Genomic DNA, 22,348 nt, shown 5'->3' with positions numbered 1-22,348 from the left:
ACAGTGGTTTGAGAGGCCTCCAGAATCTCTGAACAGGATGATTGGCGAGAGGCTTCTAGTGTACAAGGTTAGTCCATGAAGACTGGGAGAGGTGGCTGTTTTGTCTAATGCACAGACACCAACCCAGAGAGTCAAGGAAAATGAAGAAACAAGGAAATATGTCCCAAACAAAGGACAAGATAAGTCTCCAGATTCTGACCCCAGTGAAATGGAGATTATATGATTTACCTGACAGAGAATTCAAAATAACAATCATAAAGTGCTCAACAAAATCAGGAGAATAATGCATGAACAAAGTGAGAATTTCAACACAGAGACAGAAAATGTTTTTTAAAAATCAGAAATTATGAGGTGAAGAATACAATAACTGAAATGAAAAATTCACTAGAGGATTTCAGCATCAGATTAGATCAAGCAGAAAAAAGAAGCAGTGAACTTGAAGATAGGTCATTGGAAATTACACAGTCAGAGGAGCACAAAGAAAACAGTGAGGGGCCAGCCCCACGGCCAACTGGTTAGGTTCACATGCACTGCTTTGGTGGCCCAGGGTTTCGCCAGTTCAGATCCTGGGTGCAGACCTAGCACCACTCGTCGAGCCATGCTGAAGTGACATGCCACATAGCAGAGCCAGAAGGACCTACAACTAAAACATACAACTATGTACTGGGGGGCTTTGGGGAGAAGAAGAAAAAACAAAAAGAAGATTGATAATAGATGTTAGTGCAGATGCTAATATTTAAAAAAAGAAGAAAATTGCACAAAAATAATTTTTTTAAAAAAAAGAAAAAGTGAGATAGAATGAAGAAAGCTTAAAGGACTTGTAGGACACCATCACATGGGCCAATATATGCATTATGGGAATCCCAGAAGGAGAAGAGAGAGAAAGAAAGGGGCAGAAAGCTTATTCAAAGAAATAATGGCCAAAAACTTCCCAAATCTGGGAAGAAAGTGGACATCCAGATCCACAAATCCCAATGGAGCCCAAATAAGATGAACTAAAAAAAAAATCCACACCAAGATACATAATAATCAAACTGTCAAAGACAAAGATAGTTTTTTTCTTTTTTGATGAAGAAGATTAGCCCTGAGCTAACATCTCTTGCTAGTCTTCCTCTTTTTGCTTGGGAAGGATTGTTGCTGAACTAACATCTGTGCCAATCTTACTCTGTTTTGTGGGATACCACCATAGGATGGCTTGATGAGCGGTGCACAGGTCTGCACCCGGCATCTAAACCCATGAATCCCCGGCTGCCAAGGTGCAGTGCGCTAACTTCACCACTAGGCCACTGAGCTGGCCCCAAGACAGTTTTAAAAGCAGCAGGAAAAAGTGACTTGTCTCGTACAAAGAAACCCATAAGACTATCAGCAGATTTCTCAGCAGAAACCTTGCAGCCCAGAACGGGGTGTAATGATATATTCAAAGTGCTAAATGAAAAACCGCCAACCATGAATGCTGTACCTGGGAAAACTGTCCTTCAAAGTGAAGGAGAGAGAAAGGCTTTCCCAGACACACAAAAGTTGTTCTCACACACACATCACCACTAGACCTGCCTTAACAAAAAGTGCGAAAAGGAGTTCTTCAAGTTGCAGTGAAAGGATGCTATCATTCATGATCACCAAGGCATGGAAACAGCCCAAGTGTCCATGAGTGGATGAATGGATAAAGAACTTGCGGTGTATGTATACAAAGGACCATTATTCCGCCATTAAAAATGAGGAAAACCTACCATTTGCAACAACATCGATGACCTTGAGGGCATTATGCTAAGTGATATAAGTCAGACAGAGAAAGACAAATAGTGTGTGGTCTCACTTATATGTGTAATCTAAACGAAACTCATAGAAAGAGAGATTAGACTTGTGGTTACCAGAGGTGCGGAGTGAGGGGAGGGGAAATTGGAGGAAGGTGGTCAAAGGATACAAACCTCCAGTTCGAGGTAAATAGGTAATTAGGGATGTAATGTGCAGCATGATGACTATAGGGAACTCTCCTCTATGATACATAGGGAAAGCGGGTAAGAGAGTTAATTCGAAGAGTTCTTATCACGCGCAGAAAGTTTTTCCTTTTTTCTTTGTATTGTATCTGTATGAGATTATGGATGTTAGCTGAACCTATTGTGGTAATCATTTCACAATATATGTAAATCAAACTACCATGCTCTATGCCTTCAATTTATGCAGTGATATATGTCAGTTATTTCTCAGTAAAACTAGGGGGGAAAATGAAAGAATGCTAAACCATCATATGAAAGCTATGAAAATAGAATACTCATTGATAAAGATAAATATATAGACAGATGCAGCATACTTTTTTCTTGTAATAATGATAGGTAAGTCACTTTTAATTCTCTTATAAAAGTTAAAATCAAGAATATTAAAAATAAGTATAAAAATATGTTAATGGATGCACAATATAAAAAGATGTAAATTGTGACATCAGTAACAAAGCGTCAGTGGGAAGAAGTAAAAGTTTTGTATGCAACTGAAGTTAAGTTGTTATGAGTTTAAAGTAGATGCGATAGCTATAAGTTGACTTATGTAAGCCCCGTGGCAACCACAAAGAAAATACCTGTAGAAGATACACAAAAAAGAGAGGAATCAAACCATAGACTACAAAACATCAATGAAACACAAAGGAAGATGGCAAGAAAGGCAAAGAGGGACAAATGAGCTACAAGACTTACAGAAAATGGCAATAGGAAGTCCTTTCCTATCAATAATACTTTAAATATAAATGAATTAAACCCCCCAGTCAAAAGACACAGAGTAGCTGAATGGATTAAAAAAAACCCCAAGACCCAACTATATATTGCGTACAAGAGATTCACTTTCGATTTAAGATCATATATACACTGACAGTGAAAGGATAGAAAAAGATATTGAATGCCAATGATAGCCAAACGAGATCAAAACTGACTATATTTATGTCAGACAAAAGACACTTTAAGTCAGAAACCGTAAGAAGAAACAAAGAAAGATGTTAGATGCCAAACAGTCAATTCACCGTGAAAATAACAATTACAAATATATATATGCACGCAACATCAGAGCACCTAAATATATAAAACACTAAATATATAACGCTAACATTGACAGAACTGAAGGCAGAAATAGACAGCAACACAGTAATGGTAGGAGACTTCAGTAAGCCACTTTCGGTAATGGATAGAACGTCCAGATGGAAAATCCCTAAAGAAAACATGGACTTTAACTCCTCTGTAAACCAAATGGACCTAAGAGGTCTGTATAGAACGTTCCACCCAACAGAAGCAGAATATACATTCTTCTCAAGTGCACAAAGAAAATTCTCCAGGATGGATCACATGCTGGGTCACAAAGCAAGTCTTAACAAATTTAAAAAGATTAGAATCATATCAAGTATCATTTTCAATCACAATGAAATACAACTAGCAATGAATAGCAGAAGGAATACTGGAAAATCCACAAATATGTGGAAATTGAAGAATCCACTCTTGAGTAACCAGAAGGTAAAAAAGAAATCAAAAGGGGAATTAGAAACTACCCTTGAGACAAATGAAAACTAAAACGCAACATACCAGAACTTACGGGATGGAGCAAAACAGTACTAAGAGAAGAGTTTATAGCAATAAATAGCTATAATAAGAAAAAAAAGATCTCAAATAAACGATCAAACTTTACAACTGAAGGAACTATAGAAAAACAGCCCAAAGTTAGCAGAAGGAAGGAAATAATAAAGATTAGAGCAGAAAGAAAACAAAATGGAAAATAGGAAAAAAGTCAACAAAACAAAGAGTGAGTTTTTTGAAAAGATCAACAAAATTGATGAAACTTCAGCTAGACTAACAAAGAAAAAGAGAGATGACCCAAATAAAATCAGAAATGAAAGAGGAGACGTTGTAACTGATGTCACAAATAAAAATGATCATTAGAAACTGCTATAAATAGTTATATGCTAACAAATTGGATAACATAGCAGAAATGGGTAAATTTCTAGAAACATACAACCTACTGAGACTGAGTCATGAAGAAATAGAAAATCTGAAGAGACCATAGCTAGGAGGGAGATTGAAGCAGTAATCAAAAAGTTCCCAACAAAGAAAAGTCCAGGACAGATGGCTTCACTAGTGAATTCTGCCAAACATTTAAAGAATTAACACCATTCCTTCTCAGTCTCTTCCAGAAACTTGAGGAGGAGGGAACACTTCCAAATTCATTTTATGAGGCCAGCATTAACCTGATACCAAAGCCAAAGACACTGTAAGAAAAAAAATTACAGACCTGCATCCCTGATGAACATAGGTACAAAAATCCTCAAATACAGTCATGCCACATAACATTTAGCTCAATGATGGACTGCATATATGACAATGGTCCCGTAAGGTTATTATCCCGTTAAGATGATGGAGCTGAAAAATTCCTATTGCCTAGTGAAGCCGTTGCTGTCGTATTGTCAACGCATCACTCGTGTTTATGGTGATGCTGGTGTAAACAAACCTCGACTTCTTCAGGCAGTATTCCAGAAGAAGGCATTGTTATCACAGGAGGTGACAGCCCCGTGTGTGTTATTGCCCCTGAAGACCTTCCAGTGGGTCAAGATGTGGAGGTGGAAGACAGTGATATTGATGATCCTGACCCTGTGTAGGCCTAGGCTAATGTATATGTTTGTGGCTTAGTACTTAACAAAAAAGTTTAAAAAGTAAAAAGAAAAATAAAATTTTTAAAAAATAGGAAAAGGCCTATAAAATAAGGATGTAAAGAGAGAAAAATTTTTTTACAGCTGTATATTGTGTTTTAAGCTAAGTCTTATTACAAAAGAGTCAAAAAGTTAAAAAAATGTAAAAGTTTATAAAGTAAAAAAGTTACGATACAAGACCCACAACTGAAATATACAACTATATACTGGGGGGATTCGGGGAGAAAAAAGCAGAAAAAAAAAAAGATTGGCCACGGTTGTTAGCTCAGGTGCCAATCTTTAAAAAAAAAAAAGTTACAGTAAGCTAAGCTTAATTTATTATTGAAGAAAGAAAAATATTTTTGATAAACTTAGTGTCGCCTAAGTGTGTAGTGTCTGTGAAGTCTACAGCTCTGCAGCAGTGTCCATCGGTGCCCTCGGACTTCACATGCACTCACCACTCACTCACGGACTCACCCAGAGCAACCTCCAGTCTGCAAGCTCCATTCATGGTGAGTGCCCCATACAGGTGTACCATTTTTTAATCTTTTATATTATATTTTTTACTGTACTTTTTCTGTTTAGATATACAAATATTTACCATTGTGTTAACAATTGCCTACAGTATTCAGTACAGTAATATACTGTACAGATTTGTAGCCTAGGAGCAATAGGCTCCACCATATAGCCTAGGTGTGTAGTAGGCTATACCATCTGGGTTCATGTAAGTACACTCTATGATGTTTGCACGATGATGAAATCACCTAACAACACATTTCTCAGAATGTATCCCCATTGTTAAGTGACACACGACCATGCTAGCAAACCGAGTTCAACAGAACTTTGAAAGGATCATACACAAGACTCAATTGGGATTTATCCCTAGGATGCAAGGATGTTCAACAACATAGGGAAATCAATTATTGTGATACACTGTATTAACAGAACATTGAATAATACAAGACGATCATCTCAATAGATGCATAAAAAGCATTAGAGAAAATTCAACACACCTTCATGATAAAAACTTTCAACAAACTAGGAATAAAAGGAAATTACTTCAATATAGTAAAGGCCATATATGAAAATCCCATAGCTAATATCATACTCAAAGGTGAAAAACTAAAAGCTTTTCCTCTATGATCAGGAACAAGATGAGGATACTTGCTCTCTCCACTTTTATTCAACATAGTACTGCAATTATAGCAATAAGGCAAGAAAAAGAAAGAAAAGGCATTCAAATAGGAAAGGAAGAAATAAAATTATCTTTGCAAATGACATGATCTTAGAAAACCCTAAAAGCTACATACACTCACACACACACACACACACACACACACACACACGGTTGAAATAAATGGATTCAGTAAAGTTGCAGGATACAAAATCAATATACAAAAATCAGTTGCGTTTCTATAGGGTGAACTATCTGAAAAGGAAAGTAAGAAAATCCCACTTATAATAGCATCAAAAAGAATAAAATAGGAATAAGCTTAACCAAGGAAGTGAAAGACTTTTACACTGAAGACTAGAAAACATAGATGAGGGAAATTAAAGACACAAATAAATGGAAAAATGCCCCGTGTTCATGGATTGGAAGACTTACTATGACTAAAATGTCCATACTACTCAAAGCGATCTACAGATTGAGTGAATCCATATAAAAATCCCAATGGCGCTTTTTACAGAAATACAGAAACAATCCTAAACGTTAAATGAAACCACCAAGGACCTGGAATAGCTAAAACAATGTTGAGGAAGAATAAAGCTGGAGGAATCACATGTCCTGATTTCAAAATATGTTACAAACTACACTAAATAAAACAGAAAGGTGTTGGCATAAATACAGACATAGAGACCCATGGGACCGAATAGAGAACCCAGAAATTAACCCATGCATGTGTAGTCAAATGGTCTTCAACAAGGGTGCCGAGAATATGCAATGGGGAGACAATAGTGTCTTCAACAAATGGTGCCAGGAAAACTGGATCTGTACCTGCAAAAGTATGGAATTGGACCCTCGTCTCTTACACCGTGTACAAAAATCAACTCAAAATGGATTAAAGATTTAAACACAAGACTTGACACTATAAAACTTCTAGAAGGAAACATGGGGGAAAACTTCATGACATTCGTCTTGGCAGTGATTTCTTGGATATGACACCAATGGCATAGGCAACAAAAGCAAAATTAGACAAGTAGGACCACATCATAAAAAGTTTCTACACAGCACAGAAAACAATTAACAGAGTAAACAGGCAGCCTATGGAATGGGAAGAAATACTTCCAAACCATATATCTGATAACCAGTTAATATCCAAAATAAACAAGGAGCTCCTTCAACTCAATAGCAAAAAACAAAAGAAGCCAAATAACCAGATTTAAAAATGGGCAATGGATTCGAATAGACATTTCTCCAAAGAAGACGTACCAGTGACCAAAAACATATGAAAGATGCTCAACATCACTAATTGTCTGGGAAATGCAAATCAAAATCACAATCTGAAATCACCTCAGTTCTGTCAGGATGGCTGTTTTTGAAAACACAAGGTAACAAGGGTTGGTGAGGATGTGGAGAGATTGGAACGCTGGTACTCTCTTGGTGGAATATAGAATGTTCTAACCATTAAGGAAAATATTATGGAGGTTTCTCCAAAAATTAAAAATAGAAATACTGTATGATCCAGCAATCCCACTCTTGGGTAATTATCCAGAAGAATTGAAAGCGGGGTCTTGAAGAGACATTTGTACAACCGTGTTCATTGCAGCGTTATTCACCATAGCTGAGGTGTGGAAACAACCTAAATGTCCACCAGTGAATGAATGCATAAAGAAAATGTAGTGTAGACATACGGTGACATAGTATTCAACTTCAAAAAGAAGGCTGAGTCATTCATGAATAAACTTTGAGGACATTTTGTTAAGTGAAATAATCCAGTTGCGGAAGGCCAAGTACTGCGTGATCTCACTTAGATGAGGTGCCTAAAATAATCAGACTCACAGAAGCAGAGAGTAGAATGGTGGTTGTGCTGGGATAGGCGGAAGGGAAAAAGGGGAGTTGCTGTTCAGCGGGTGTAAAGTTTCAGTTATGCAAGATGATTAAGTTCGGCAGGTGTGCTGTACAACATTGTGCCTATGGGTAACAAAGCTGTATTGTTCACTTAAAAACTGGCCAAGAGTGTAGAGTGTTAGAGTGTAGAGTGTAAAGTTAGAGTGTAGGGTGTTAAGAACATGTTAAATGTTCTTACCACAATAAAAAAAAAATTATATGTTGGGGGTCTAAGTTTATTTTAAAGTCAGTTCCTTGTTAATTTAGTGTTACGTTTTCTTCCTCTGCCTGTCCTAATACCACGGCATGTAACGGCCTTGATTTTGATGCAGTCCTTGTGTGCACGCCGGTGCTTGTCCTGACGGCTAAACTACACGATTGAGCTTCCCAGGGTTCCCTGACCAGAATGCATTGCTGCTCTGACAGCCCCACCCTTGACGTTGAACACGTCCGGTGTTACGTTAGAGAGAGGTGATGTGTGCCACTAGCAGTGACAGACACTCTCCTGACGAATTTCTATGCAGGCGCTGCTGATCCCTCTTCTGGACTAGGCGTCAACCTTGACCTATAAAACTAGATTCTCTCTCTCTCTGTCTAAGAAATTTGCACAAGTGCTTGCGTAGTTTCTCTTAACACAAGCTGTGTCCCTGAGAATAACTCCAGCTCCCTTACGTTCTTGCCTGGGAGACCTCAAGGCTGCCGAAAGAATTTGCTTTTTGTTCCAGACAACACCTGACAATAGGGCCCCTGCCTCCCTGTGTCTGTGGGTGGTTGGACCCTAACTTAGATAAGCACCAGTTAGCAAACCCAGATGGCTTCATCACATTGAGAAACCCCTCTCCCGGCTTTATGTAGATTTCCACTTCCCTGACACTCTCCCGTTCCCTTTAAAACGCCCAGTCACCTCTGCGCACACGGAAGCTGAGTTCAGTTCCGCTGTAGTTATTACTGGTTAAGATGTGTTCCTGCCTCTTTAACTAGTGTCCAGCTTTGTTTACCTTTGACACCAGTCACAGCTGCTGTTGAGTGTGCCCCACTGTGTGCCCCGGCAGCTACTGGAGAGTCAGAGACTTTTTCTTTCCTCAGACAGGGAAATCATTTCCTCTTAGTCCTTTTGTTGAAGAAATTTATTAGTAGCCATAGGAAGAAATTACTGTTCTCAGAGAAATATATTTAGATATATTTTAAAGATTTGGAGCATTTTGAAACAGGAAAGCATATAAGAGCTCATCTAGTAAAACTTTCTTAGCTGACAGAGGAGACCAGCACTCAGGGACGTAAATGACAATTCAAAGTTATGTGTTAGTTAGGAATCGGGAGAGAAACAGACCCCCCAGCCAGCTGACTGTCAGTCCCGACTCCTTTGCAAAGGAAAGGATGTTTCTGCAACAGGTTTGCACTGTCTGGACCAACCAGGCTAAGCAGATTCCAGTATGGCTTAGCATCTCCCACCCAGATTAAAGCTGCTCATTCACCCCGCAAGGACTGCGTGATGAATGGCCCCCCTGGGCGTTTTGCCATGCTCCAAAGACCTGAGCAAGGGCTGTGTTCCTGAAACATTTCTTTCAACCTCGTTCAGTGTACACTTAAAGATATTTTTAATGGTATCTTCACATGGTATGAAATTCTAAATGTTCAAAAGACTATTTGATAAAAAGGCCCCTTTCTTCCACTATCCCTAAGCCACCCAGTTCTCTTCCCCAGAGCTCACTGGTGTTTCCAGTTACTTGTGTAGCCTTCTGGAGATGTCCTAATTAAATGCGTTTTTTTAATTAGGCGTGTAGTCAAGACTCTTCCCCTCCACCCCCGGAAATCACTGTGTGGGTTTCTTAGAAGGGTGAGTGAACTTTAAAATGGAGCCTGAGAGATTTGGGGAAGAATGTTCTAGCAATGGGAATTATTTAACATGAAATTCAGTGCCTGAGACACATAGAATATCTCCTTCTCTGAAAATCTTTAAACATAGGGTAGTCTCTCATCTTTCTGGGTTAGTTTATAAGTGTTCTTTTCTGCAGTGAAAAGATGAAGTGACTTCAAAATTACATATTTAGCCCAAAGATACAAATTTTGTATTGTAGGTATTCTGGGTGAGATTACTTTCTTATTTGTCAGAATAAGTCTTAAAATATCTGTTTTAGAAATGGTTGTTATAGTCAACTGTGAAATTACATTTCGTTTTGTTTCTTGTAAACCAGGAAATATCCTGTTAATCAGGTCTGTCATTTACAACTGTCTGATTTCATTAACTCTGTTTCTTTAGTTGCAAAATATTCAAATCTGGCCTTGAAGCTAGTGTTCTGAAACCCAACAGGGACATCTTTAAAAAAGAAAAAGTTGTGCTTCAAGTGACATCTCAGGACAGAAGTTTCCTTCTAAAGAGCAAGGGGACATCACAGCTTGTCCCTTCGTTCCTCTATCCACAGTGGCACATTTAGCTGTTTGCCACCAACAGAGCTGAGGTTACTAGTAGAAATTTGTCATCACTTTCTTAACTACTCCTCCCAGCTTTAATCACAAAAGCAAATAAATGGGAAGAAAGTCAACTCCTTCTGGAACTTGTTCCAATGCTACTAGTTAAACTCTACTACGAAAGAAGTGAACATTTATAGAAGTGTGTATTTTTGTAGTTGAAGTTTCCTAATACGATCTTTATTCAAGAATATAGATGAGTACCAGTCTCCAAAGATAAAGATACTAATGAGATATCATCACTGTTTCCAAAACATAAATATTTGAAATTATTTTATATCCTCTTCCTGCCCCCTTTGGTTTATGGCTTGGTTCATTTAAAATTACTGGCACTAATTAAGTTATATTTTAAAATAATTGCATCTAAAAATAGTTTAGCATGGAGTACATTGAAATGAAGAGATTGTATGTGAATACCTTAATTATTTAAAAATCACCTCGATGTTAAACACGGCCCTACAATGAGTGTTTTCAAGGCTGGAAAGTAAATTGAACTAAGAGACAGCCATTGACTGGTGTGGCCCGAGGACCCACACGTTTCTACCAGCTTGTTTGGTTCTTGGTGTACGCATTGCAGAGGGAGCGTCGTCCCTGCTCATACATGAAGCCTGCAACCCAACGGAGAAAAGAGCAGGGAAAATACGCGACAGAACTTTACGTCATCCGTAATTGAACGTGTTTTGGAGAGCAGTTGGAGGGGAGGAACTGAGCATTGGTTTATGGTTTAAAGAAGAAAGGAAAGAAGTTGTTGCTTCATTTGTAGGAAAATTTGAGCAAAGGCCAAAGCTTTGGGCAGAAATTCATTTACTAATAACCACCGAGCATCCACTCATGACGAGAATGCGGGAGAACCTGGGGGCACAGCCCTGCCCTTGAGGAGCTCATGGTTCAGTGGGAAAGACGGACGTGCAAAAACAGCCAAGTTTGGAGTGCTGTTAGAGTGAGATCTCTTCTCTGTGGTGGGTCCCAAAAGCCTTCACATGCTCTGTCTGAGCACCCGTTATGTACCAGATGCTGTACAGGTCATTGTAGATAAAACACAAGCCACTGTTTGCTGGAAGAAGGCCCGGTTGTGTGTGTGTTGGTCGGGGGAAGGATGAGGTCATGCATTTCATCTGGGACATGTTGACTCTGAAGGGCCTCTGACACGTCTGGGGGTGAGTGGCAGGTAAGCAGTTGGATGTGTGAGCCTGGAGCTTAGGGGAGAGGCCTGGGCAGGGAGCCAGCGTGATGGGGTCCTTGGGGCCGTGGACGTGACTGTGATCTCCTGGAGAGAAGAGTGCATAAGGTCAAGCCTGGAAAAGCAGACAGAGCCCGGGAGGGAGAAGCCGGCAGGCATTTTTCTAGAGCATTCGGGGGTAGGGAAGAAGCAGAGACTGACGCCTTTACCCGTGTGTCTGTTCATTTTTATTAGACTTCTCTGTCTGGTTCTCTTGAAGTCCTTGGCTCACATAAGCTTTATCTCATTGGAAGTGATTAAGCATGAAAAGAATGTAACAGAGGAGGTTTTTAAAAATCTGATTGCATGTTGTATCAGTGTTCTTCAGTTATCTGTGACATACTTGTTCTAAAACGGAGTAACTTCTCCATCATGGCTTGACAGCTAGTCTGTTCACGTGGCTCTTTTCCTTCTCTCCAATCTTAATAGTGCATTATCTTCCCAACAGAGCTGGAGTCGAAACTGATTAATGGTGGGGAGTTTGGGGGCTGATTTTTTCTTCTGTTTTGTTTCAGTGTGATGTTGAACACTGAGAACTCACTAAATCACCAGTCAGGAATTAGATGTCTGCTCTTGTCTGGTACCTGTTCTTCTCTAAAATGGAAAAATAGGAGTTTTAGTCAAAAGATGCATCAGTGCAGAAGCATCACAAATACTTAACTGCCACATGTCGTCTAAGATGCTAGGCCCTGGGGAGATGGCAGAGAGCAGAGCAGACGTGGTCCATGTCCTCAGAAGCGTGCTGTCAAGCATGGGAGTCAGACAGCAATCAGATAATCCCACAGTAAAGATGGGAGAGTCGTGATGGTTGTGCCAATGGAGGACTGTAGGGTCACGTGAGAACCCATAACGGGGTGTCAGGGAACTGGTCTGGGATCCATGTATGGTCACCCCGAGTGCTCCTGGAGAATAATGGTTTGCTGTTCCTGCTCGTGAGCTCTGTTTATTGAAAACAACAGTCGTAAGTGATATGATAACCCCTTCACCTAGCACCGAGGCACAGGCTGCTCTTCAAAACGTGCTTGAGCAAGCGGGTGAGAATAGAAGAAACGCTCGCTTCCCGGGGACCTGACCCGTGCCATTCGCCTTACGCTGCGGTTCCCACACATCTTCTTTTGAAATATGTAAATTGTGCATTTCAGTTCAAGTCACAAGAAGTCATGTTCTATGTTTATCGTACTGAAACCTGCCTACTGAGCGCATTTGGAGCCTGCCTCCTCAAGGGCTTCCGTGGCTCTGACCCGCTGCCCCAATGTCTTGATCCCAGTGCCTGGGTCACACAAGGCCTTTGTCCACTTGCCAGTGGATGTTTATTTCCTCTGTTGGCACCAAAAATTTCACTTTTCCTAAAATGATTTTCACTGTGTTCACTGTTTTTCCTGTAAGTGGCATGCGGTCATGGATTCATCACTGCCCTGAGGAAAAGTGCTTTAGCTTTTTTTAGTTTTCAGTCATTAAAATGTAGATCATGTTTAAAGGAATATTTATAGACAATTGATTTATTCTAAAACAGCTCTGTAAATTCTGTGAGTGTATTACTACTTAAATGAAGTATATTTTCCCTTGAAATTAATCTATCTTAATCATCAGCATTGATGTCCTAAAATTTCCTTTTGATTGTCACTGGCTTTAACTTATCCATTTAACAGTAAATATCGAGTGCCCCCTGTGTGCCCAAAGTTCTGTTAGGTGCTGGGGGGTACACCTCTGGACAGTCTGCCCCCAAGGAGCTTAACATCAAAATCTGACAAGCAAAAAGAGGCAGGGACATAAAAAACCTCAATGTGTAAATCCTGGTCTTTCTAGTGAAATAACCCTGGCTTGACCACTTAATGAATGGCTTTGTCAACTTACTTGACCTCTCTTAAATTGTTGCTGCGTCTGTAAGATGGAAATAGTTTGTGTGGTTCTCACGATGAGTTGCTGATGGATAGACAAATCTCATGAAACACAAAAGATTCTAAGTTTTTAATGGCAATGGATGCAGAAACTGCAGAGCCCACACACAATGCAGCAGATAACATGGCGTCTCCCTGGGGAGGTCCCCGTCCCCAGGGACATCCAGCTGGGTGACTCCACTCATGTCAGGGAAGCCTCGCACAGCTGGGGGCTGCTCCTCTGCCAGTCTGATGGAGGGGGCTTAGCCCCTGCCTGTGCTGTAGCTCCGGCCCGGGGCCTGCCTGCACCCCCAGCACGTTCCCGAGAGTGTGCTCGGCGGTGAAGTGAGGCTGTTCCTGAGGAGAGCCCTCAGCACACCAAGGGCCCAGCTGAGCTCCCAGGATTATTTTGACAGCTAACGAGGTAAAGCTGTTAGTATAGTGCTCGGCACAAAGCACTCAATGCAAGCACTCAATGAATGTATTAATACCATTAATACACTGTAGGACTATTAATTAATACATTAATACCATTTTTACTCTCAGTGAAATAAAACATTAGACAAACTATTTCAGGGCCATCTTCTTTTCCAATTATGGTTATATGACCTGTTGACATAACCAAAGCTATTTTCTCTTTGGTCAAACATAAACATACACCTAAAGTTTTTCTTCTAAATTTGAGAAATTCTTAAGAATGAACCTCTGCTGCTGCTTTTTCTTTCACAAAAAATTAGTGAATATTATCCTCTTCTTAGCTCTCCTCCACCAACCAAAACAAAAACCCAGCAAACAAACAGAACCCATGAAAAATAAAACAAGGATTTTTCCAGTATTGTTTGAAAATGTCTCTGCCACATAACGAATATATTTATTATGCTATGATTCACATTTCAGTCTTAGACGATTAAAATTCTTGCAGTAATAACCAGCTAAGTTTCTACTACTTAATGCTTTGTGTATCCTCTATGTTACTTAACTGGTCTTTTTTTTTTTAGTTCTAAATATGTTTTGTCCTTCTAAACAAGTCGAGGGGGCGAGACTTGCTAGAAACCACAGCTGTTTCTCCCCGTCCATCAAGGGTGCTGGTCCTTGGTTGCAGGTGCTGTTCGGCACGGCCGACGGGCAGGTGATCGTGATGGACTGTCACGGCAGGATGCTGGCCCACGTCCTGCTGCACGAGTCAGATGGCATCCTCAGCATGTCCTGGAACTACCCTGCCTTCCTGGTGGAGGACAGCAGCGAGAGCGACACCGACTCAGACGACTACTCCCCACCCCAAGGTAGCTCACTGGCTCCGTGGGGACAGAATTGTATCGAAGGAGAGTGAACCGTTCAAAGGAGAATGGGAAAGGTCCGCCATACGCATAGACCCTAACTTGCCAAGAAGAGTTCTCGAACTGAGATGCAAGGCAGGACAGGCCTAATCTCTGGTCTCGATCTGTCTTCTCTCTGCCGTCCCTTTTCTCAGAGTCTCTGGGCATGTTGATGAAGCTCCATTAGCTTAGGTTTCCGTAGATGTAAAATGAGACTTCCAACCCTTCCTGTGTCCCTGGGGTGTTGTGGGGCTTAGCTGCTCAGTGACAATAAAGAGAACTGACGACGGAATAAGCTGTTCTCTTACTGTAACTTAATACGTGGGGTTCCAGCTCCCTGATGTTATTAAAGCCCATAGCTGTAGTTGTGTGAGTACGTCGGGCTGATATCCATGTCCCTGCCTTCTTTATTTTGGGCGGAAGTCTTCCCTTTCCCAGTTCGGAAGAGAATGCCTGCCCCACGTAAGCCTCACTGTGGTGTTAGATTAGGTCAGTTGACGTTTGAATTTTTTCACATTTGCTCCAGTAGTGAAAGATTGTTTCAGACTCTTGGTGGGGATGATTTCTCACTCCTGCCCCCTTCACCTCTTGTGGTGTGTCTATCCCTCAAATGTGTAAGAGACCCCTTCTCCCTGCTCCCCGCAAAAGCAGAAGTCCTTGATGTTGGTGTTGGCCATCACCAAAGTCAGCATTCAGCGTTGGCCTACTCAAGCTCTGGCTCTTCCCCAACATCCCATCCCCTGCACCAACCTCTTTTTTTAAAAGGAAAATGTATTGTGAAATAGTGGAAGGGAATGACTCCCTGATGAGACGTGGTCACACTGCTGCAGGACGTCTGTCCTCAGCCTGGACTGCTGTGCTCACACTGCTTGCTGAGTGCCCTGCCTGGACTAAGGGCACACACGGGACGATTTCTACCCTTCCCTGTGACTGTGGGCACGTTCATCCTACGAAGGGCTGGTCCAGGGAAAGTATTTTCATTTTCTCCCATCAGCATCTGCCTCCACTGGGACTTGGGGTGCTCTTGTTTTGTCTTCTCCCTCCCGCCCCGGACATGATGATGTGTGATGCTTCCCGGAGACGTGTACATGCTCATTTGTTCATTTGTTTAAGGAGAGGATGGTGGCCACACATGGAACACAATTCAGCTCAGTGGTAGTTTTTCAGGATCAGCGGGTCTTGGGAGGGAGAGTGCTCTTAGCACCCATAAATCCATTTGGGAGGCACCCATGCCCTTCCTTAGTAGGACCAAAGCCTTGAGTAAGCATTGATCATTTCTCCAGCCTCAATAGGAAAGTCAGTGTCTTTCAGCTTTGGACTCAGCATTCTCTTAAACGGAACTTTACTAGATTGAATGCAGATTCACTTACCCTGCTTGTTATTGGAAGAAACGAGATCCAGAGACCAAGTTGATAAAGCAAGTCCAGAGTAAGTCTAAGCGTAGACTTGAGTCCCTGTTGCTGCTCTTGCCAGGGGCCCTTCCCAGAAGCGGCGGGCACTTTGGAGGGTGCCTGGACTTGCCTTTCAGGTGGAGCAGGGGCTTTCCTGGTGGCCTAGGGAATTTGAGCACAGAGGTGGGTCCCTATAGCATTGTAAGCAAGGGAGAGTAATAACTGGGGATGCTCTGCAGGCGGCGCTGAGTCAAGGGCGAGCAAGCAATGTCAGCTGGCCCCCTCTGGATGGCTGCCAGAGCCGAGCTCCATGTGGGCGTGAAGCAGACTTGAGCCCTCGGAAAGACCTGTGACTCACCCTGGCCTGTGGGAGGGACTGACTTTCACTTTTGAAACAATACGTGGAAGAATCCAGAATGTGGTCCATCATGGCTCTTTCCTTAGCATCCATGAGTACTCCTTGAACTCACAAAACAGGGTTTTCTTGATGTGCCCTGTGGATGTAGCAAAGTTCTTTATGAGCCATGTCCACACTCAACCTTCGCTCCAGATTTGGGGTCTTTGGGTCAAAAAGAAGGACTCGTGGTGGCTGCTGTGTGGCATTTCCTGTAACACTCAATCAAACAGCAGTTAGTGTTGAAAAGTAACTTTTCTTTGTATGCTGGACCAGGGTTAAGAAAACATTTTCATCCCTCTTCCCACCATCCTCACACATTATATGACGTTAAAATAATTTATGTTTACACATCGTTAGAAACATATAACCCATTAACACGCAGGTCAATAAACTTTTCACGCATGTTCTCACCACCACATAACAGAGTCCAGGGAACCCCACTCGGTGCCTCCAGGGCTGGCTGCCCCGTCCTGCTTCCCATTCCAGGGTTCCCTGCTGAGCACCGTCCGATGGCCCTCTCTAGCTCCCGAGTGGTGTAGAGTGTTGCCTCCTTTGGCAGCATCCCAGTGCAGAGTCTGGTCTGCATCGTCAGGTGATTTTTAAGGCCTTCTGCAGGATTGCAGCCTTGTGGACCTGGATTTGGGTCACGTGCTCATCGCCTCTCTTTCACTCAGCGCTTTTGTTCCCGCAGACGGTCCAGCCGCGTACCCCATCCCGGTGCAGAACATCAAGCCGCTGCTCACCGTCAGCTTCACCTCGGGAGACATCAGCTTAATGAACAGCTACGACGACTTGTCTCCTACTGTCATCCGCTCAGGGCTGAAAGGTACAGAAGGCTGCGCGTGACCCAGGCCCACACGAGCCCTGTGCGCGTTCCCCTTCCAGGCTGGGTGTCGGACACCCAGTGCTTACTGATTCCCGGCCTCTGCAGTGACCTCTCGGAGTCTGTTAATAAAGGGCTCCTCTGCTTATCTGACGAGTCGATACCTGGGCTTAGCTTGACGAGGGCTTCCTGACGGTCAGTCTTCATCTTCACCTGCTCTCTTCCCGCTACGACAAGATTGCTCCCCTCTCAGTGTACAGTGTGCTTGCCTCTGGCTGACCCTGAGTCTGCACAGTACTGGACGGCAGCACCTGCCATTCCCGAGGCAGCAGGCAGTGCGCGAGACAGTTTGCACAGACGCCCCTGTGATTTCAAGGCTTCTTACGGAACTGATAGTTGTGCAATAAAGTTGCCTTGACGGACTTGTGGAGGACGCACAATTGCCGGGCTGAGGCATCGACGTGAAGGCCAGCAGTCAGGTGCTGACGCCTTCTCAATAGACCTTATGAAGTACTGTTATCTCAAGAGAAAATCCGTGTCCCTAGGCATCAGGAGTGTTCTGAATTCTGCAATTCAAGAATGCTACTGACGTTGTGACCCCATTGAGTTCTGTGGGGAGACAGTTCTGTCTCCTCGGGGTTGGGTGGTGCAGTGTAGAAATTGCTGGGCTGCCTCTGGCCCTCAGTGTTAAAGGGACCCACTGTAATCTGAATGGGAGGGCGGCAAACCAGAACCTGCAGTTCAGCTCGCTGCCGTCGTTCACAACTGGCCATCAGACCAGAGCGTCACGGCCGTGTGCTTCTTGTCTGAATTATTCAGGAATCACAGGGACATATAGAATTAAGTCCTGTACTTAACTGTTGACTGGCTGGAACGCATCATACCTGCCTGTGTACCCCTAAACACTTGGCATTTCTATTTTAAAATTATACGGCATTTTTAGAAGCAAGTTATACTCACTCTTTGGGGCGTCCTATTTTGCTGTTTCAAAACTATAATTGTAAGGAATTATTTAGCCTGTAAACTCCTGAGGGACATGAACTGTGTGGAATTCCTTCTTTATGCCACAAACGGGCCCGGTGGGAGCTGAGTAAGTATTTTTCTGTGTTGATGATCAACTTAAATTCTTTGGGCTTTTCCTAAGCTCTTTTTCTGAATTTTCTGATTTGTGGAGCTAAAATATAGGGATGGTCATCATAAATTCTTCCATATATTTAGTAATTCATTCTCTGCTTTCTTCTTCAAAAATTCTATTTTTAAACCTTTTAACCAAGTGTATTAATTTCGTCAGAACTTGCATCCTGTTCTGGGGTCCTGAACTTTGATCTCTGTCGACTGTCTGATCAGGACTAAAAATAACATAAACGTAATTACCACTCAGTTCCTTTGTATTCTTTATGGGGTGAATTTGTCTAGTTTTTTACCATCTTGCTTGCCTGTGGAAACTTTATTTTTTTCTTCCTCTGATGTATTATTTTGTTCTCTATCAAACTAGACTGTGTTGGAGCAGCATTTCTAACACTTTCCTGCCAGCTGTGCAGCACAGGATTAGGGACACATCCAAGGTGACGTGGGGAGGTGACCCAAAGTAGCCCTCCCAGATGTGAAAGGTTTTGACTTGAGATTTATCCTAAAAGGATAAATACAGGCAGATTTCGCATTCTTGTCATTGCCCGACTAGAAAGCTAGGTCTAATGTAAGAACGTCCTCAGTCTTTCGCCCTTTCACGGGGGGTGTTTCTGCACTGAGTCTTCCTAATCTCGGAAGGTTGGGTGACGTTTAAGTGAGCTGCTGTCATCCACTGCGCGCTGCGTGGAGGCAGTTTCCTTTTCTGTCTTGGTTTCAGAATATTTTAAGGACTCGGGTACCAACAACAGTAGTTTTTTTTTTTTTTAATTAATTATTTATTTATTTCCTTTTTGCTTGAGGAAGATTGTGGCTGAGCTAACATCTGTGCCAGTCTCCCTCTGTCTTGTGTGAGACACTGCCATAGCACGGCTTGATGAGTGGTGTGTAGGTCTGCACCCGGGATCTGAACCTGTGAACCGCGGGCCGCCAGTGCAGAGCGCATGAACTTAACCACTACACCACCAGGCCATCCCCTTAATTTATTTTTGTCCACTACTTTGCGGGACATGTTAGTAGATACTGGAAAGAGGTAGCCAGGATGCTGTCAAAGATGGCACGCGGCAACTTCTTCCATCCGCGGGGATCTGTCCTGTCCCAGCCAGGCCAGTCGCTCGTCTCCTAAGGTAGACTGAAAGGTCTGGTCTTCCTGTGTCACTGTCTCCAAGAAGTCCCTCAGAGACCTTTTCCAGTGCGGAAGGGTGGCTCATGGTATTCTCTGGTTTATCACCAACACTGTGATTTACGTCATGTGCAAAAGGACTTGGAATGCCAGACAGCTCGTAGACCCCGCAACCAGCCCTCCCCACCCCGTCAGACTCGTCTTCATTGCTGAATCACGTGGCGGGAGGGGGCGATTTTGCTTTGCAGGTGTTTGCTGAGGAGGTTCTGCCTTCTGAGTGTCCCAGCCTTGGGAACTCGTGTCTATCAAAAGTTGAACTGTAAATTGGTTCGCCTTATTTGGGAGTTTGACTTTGTTGTAACTTTACTCCTTCATGAGCATGTAGGGGAGGAAAGACTGTTTTCCCTCTACCCATCTTAGGTTCTCTGACTGGGGCCCCGTGAGTTAGATGGACAAAGAACAGATCGAGGAGACAAAAACAGAAGTGTGTTAACACATGCGTTGCGCTTACTCATGGAAGCGCTCAGAGACAAGTAACCCAAAGGGGTGGTTAGAACTTGGGCTTATATAGCATGTTAAACAAAGGACAATACATTTGTCGAGAAGTGACAAGACAGAGGAAAAGGACTTTGAACTTCCAGGGCAGCAAACTGTGGGACGGTGAATGTATGGGGAACTAATGGAAGATACGGCTGGTTCTAAAGTTTGCTGCGTGGATTCCTCTGGTGTCTTCCAGGCTGACCAGGGTCTAGAGTTGTCTCCAGTGGTTAACTTGTGTCCTTCCTGGTAGAGAGGGGAGGGGACCCCTTTACAAATGTACGTCCTGCTTTTAGGCAAATAGGGGAGGGCAGAGAGCTTTTCTTGTGTCTGCTTCCCCTCAATTGCCTTCAGCTCAAAATGATCCTTATGCCAAAGTGGCATATTTTGGGGTTGCGTGTTCTACCACCCGTCAAGGAAAAATAATTCAGTCATGTTCAGAAATTCTGTGACCAAGCCAGTGCGTCTCTTGCAGTAAAGCAAGCTTTCAAGGGGACTTCTCATTTCACCCCAGATTTGTCTTAAAATAGAAGAATTCAAACCCCTGGGCTTTTTTTCTTTGCTTTGCAGTATTTCTTCTTCTCATCACGTCATTGGGCACACTGAGAGGGTCAGGAGGGGGTTCTGAGCAGAGGGGTTTTGGTCCATGGGGCCGTCTTCTCCCACGGTTTGGCTGACAGAGATCTGTATCCGTCTGGGCCGACAGCGCTCAGGTTCACTGTGTTAGTCTTCCAGCAATCTCTGAATGGATTGTCTGTCTAGGTCAGCCCTGCAGGGACAACAGAACACTTATCTGTTGGGAAAACCAGTGTGTGACAGAATTCAAATCAATGATTGAAATTTAAAATAAACAAATAGCAAAAACAGCGGTGCAGGGTTCACTCATCTGCTCAGCAGAGTGGGTCAGCCCGGGGGCCCGGGAGCATCTTAGTCTCTGCTGCGCTGCAGGGATGTTTCCCTCTGAACAACGCTAGACTCCGTCTTCTTTCTTCCGTTGTCTTTACCCGGCAGTGCCAGTTGCTCCCTTTGACTCCCTTGTGTTTCCAAAGCTGCCATCCAGAGGTCATTTCCATTTCGTTATCACTACAAGGCAGTTCCGTGGAGCGACGGCACCAGTGGGAGGCCCAGAGCACATTTGGTTTATGCACAAGTCCTCTCGCTTTCCCCCTCATCTTTTTCAAATCTCATTCACTAGGATTTTGCTTGATTCTTGTTCGTTTGTACTTAACCTTGTTTATATCCTTTTATAAGAAAAAGGAAAAAAACTCCTTATTGATGCTTACACTGTCTCAGATTATAGAGGTTTGTCACTTTGTGTTTGTCTAGAACTCCTTCCGCTCAGCCTTCTGCCACCTCTGTCTCTGGTTTCTGTGTGTGGCTAACTTGATGAGCAAGCTCTCGTTCCCTGGGTCTGGAGAGCCCTCTTGTCCCAGGAACTGCTGCCCGGTGACCCAAGAATGCCCTGGAATTAACATCAGAATCAGTACCACAGACGAATACGACAAGGGTGCTGTGATCATGTGCGACGTGACAGAGCTCAGGAGCTGCGGAGTTCTAGACTCGGCTCTGAAATGTGTCCTTGTCGTGGTGGACCACCTTTAAATCACTCTAGCCTCTCAGCAGAATGGGCTACTGAGTTCCAGATTCCAGGGATCAGATCCCGTTTTAGGGTCTTGAGGGAGAAAAACTATGCAATAAACCTTATTAGTACTAATAGCTTGTTTTACCAGCAAGAATAAGTAAATTTCTAATATTGGATTAAACACGCCATTTAATAGCCGTTTCTTCCAGGTACTGAGTGGCTTGTAGGTGGGCATCCCACCTCCAGTGGGAAAATTTCTCTGACAACACTAGCACCCAACAGAAGTATTTTCCTTCTTTTCTAAGCCCCCACCTCATTCAAATGTCCACTAAAGCCAAGGCCTTCCTATGCAGACATGTCCTTTATCTGAACTTTGCCCACTGGTACATGGAAATCAAATGGATATGAATTCAGGCTTTGCTCTCGATGTACTTGGAGCATTTGTAAACCCTCTGAGTCATCTCTGGGAGTGGAGGCCATGGCGGTGGGAAATGCACTTAGGATGTACAGTCATAGGTTTTTCTATCTTACCTGATCTCTCAGTTCTGCAAGTCCCGTGATGGAGATGCTGGTATTGGGTTAGACATTTAACATGCCAGCTTTATCATATATGCTTTGGTTTGTTTGTTTGTTTGTTTTGTAAGGAAGACTGGCCCTGAGCTAACATCTGATGCTAGTCTTCCTCTTTTTGCTTGCGGAAGATTGTTGCTGGGCTAACATCTGTGCCAGTCTTCCTCTGTTTTATGTGGGATATCACCATGGTGTGGCTGGATGAGCTGTGCCAGG

At 43.0% G+C, this 22,348-nt stretch overlaps 1 protein-coding gene across 3 annotated transcripts in view; it reads left to right on the top strand.

The window, feature by feature from the left end:
• Positions 1-22,348, top strand: part of TULP4 (TUB like protein 4) — a 227,921-nt gene that overhangs the window by 167,348 nt on the left and 38,225 nt on the right. For all 3 annotated transcript variants that reach the window (XM_023632977.2, XM_023632976.2, XM_023632978.2), the window contains exons 5-6: positions 14,371-14,551; positions 17,064-17,198. In XM_023632977.2, coding sequence (XP_023488745.2) covers positions 14,371-14,551; positions 17,064-17,198 — 316 coding nt within the window. The remainder of the gene's footprint in view (positions 1-14,370; positions 14,552-17,063; positions 17,199-22,348) is intronic.

The sequence above is a fragment of the Equus caballus genome, chromosome 31 (genome assembly GCF_041296265.1).
Source record: "Equus caballus isolate H_3958 breed thoroughbred chromosome 31, TB-T2T, whole genome shotgun sequence".
Lineage (NCBI taxonomy): Eukaryota > Metazoa > Chordata > Mammalia > Perissodactyla > Equidae > Equus > Equus caballus.
This window is presented reverse-complemented; position numbering and strand designations above follow the sequence as displayed.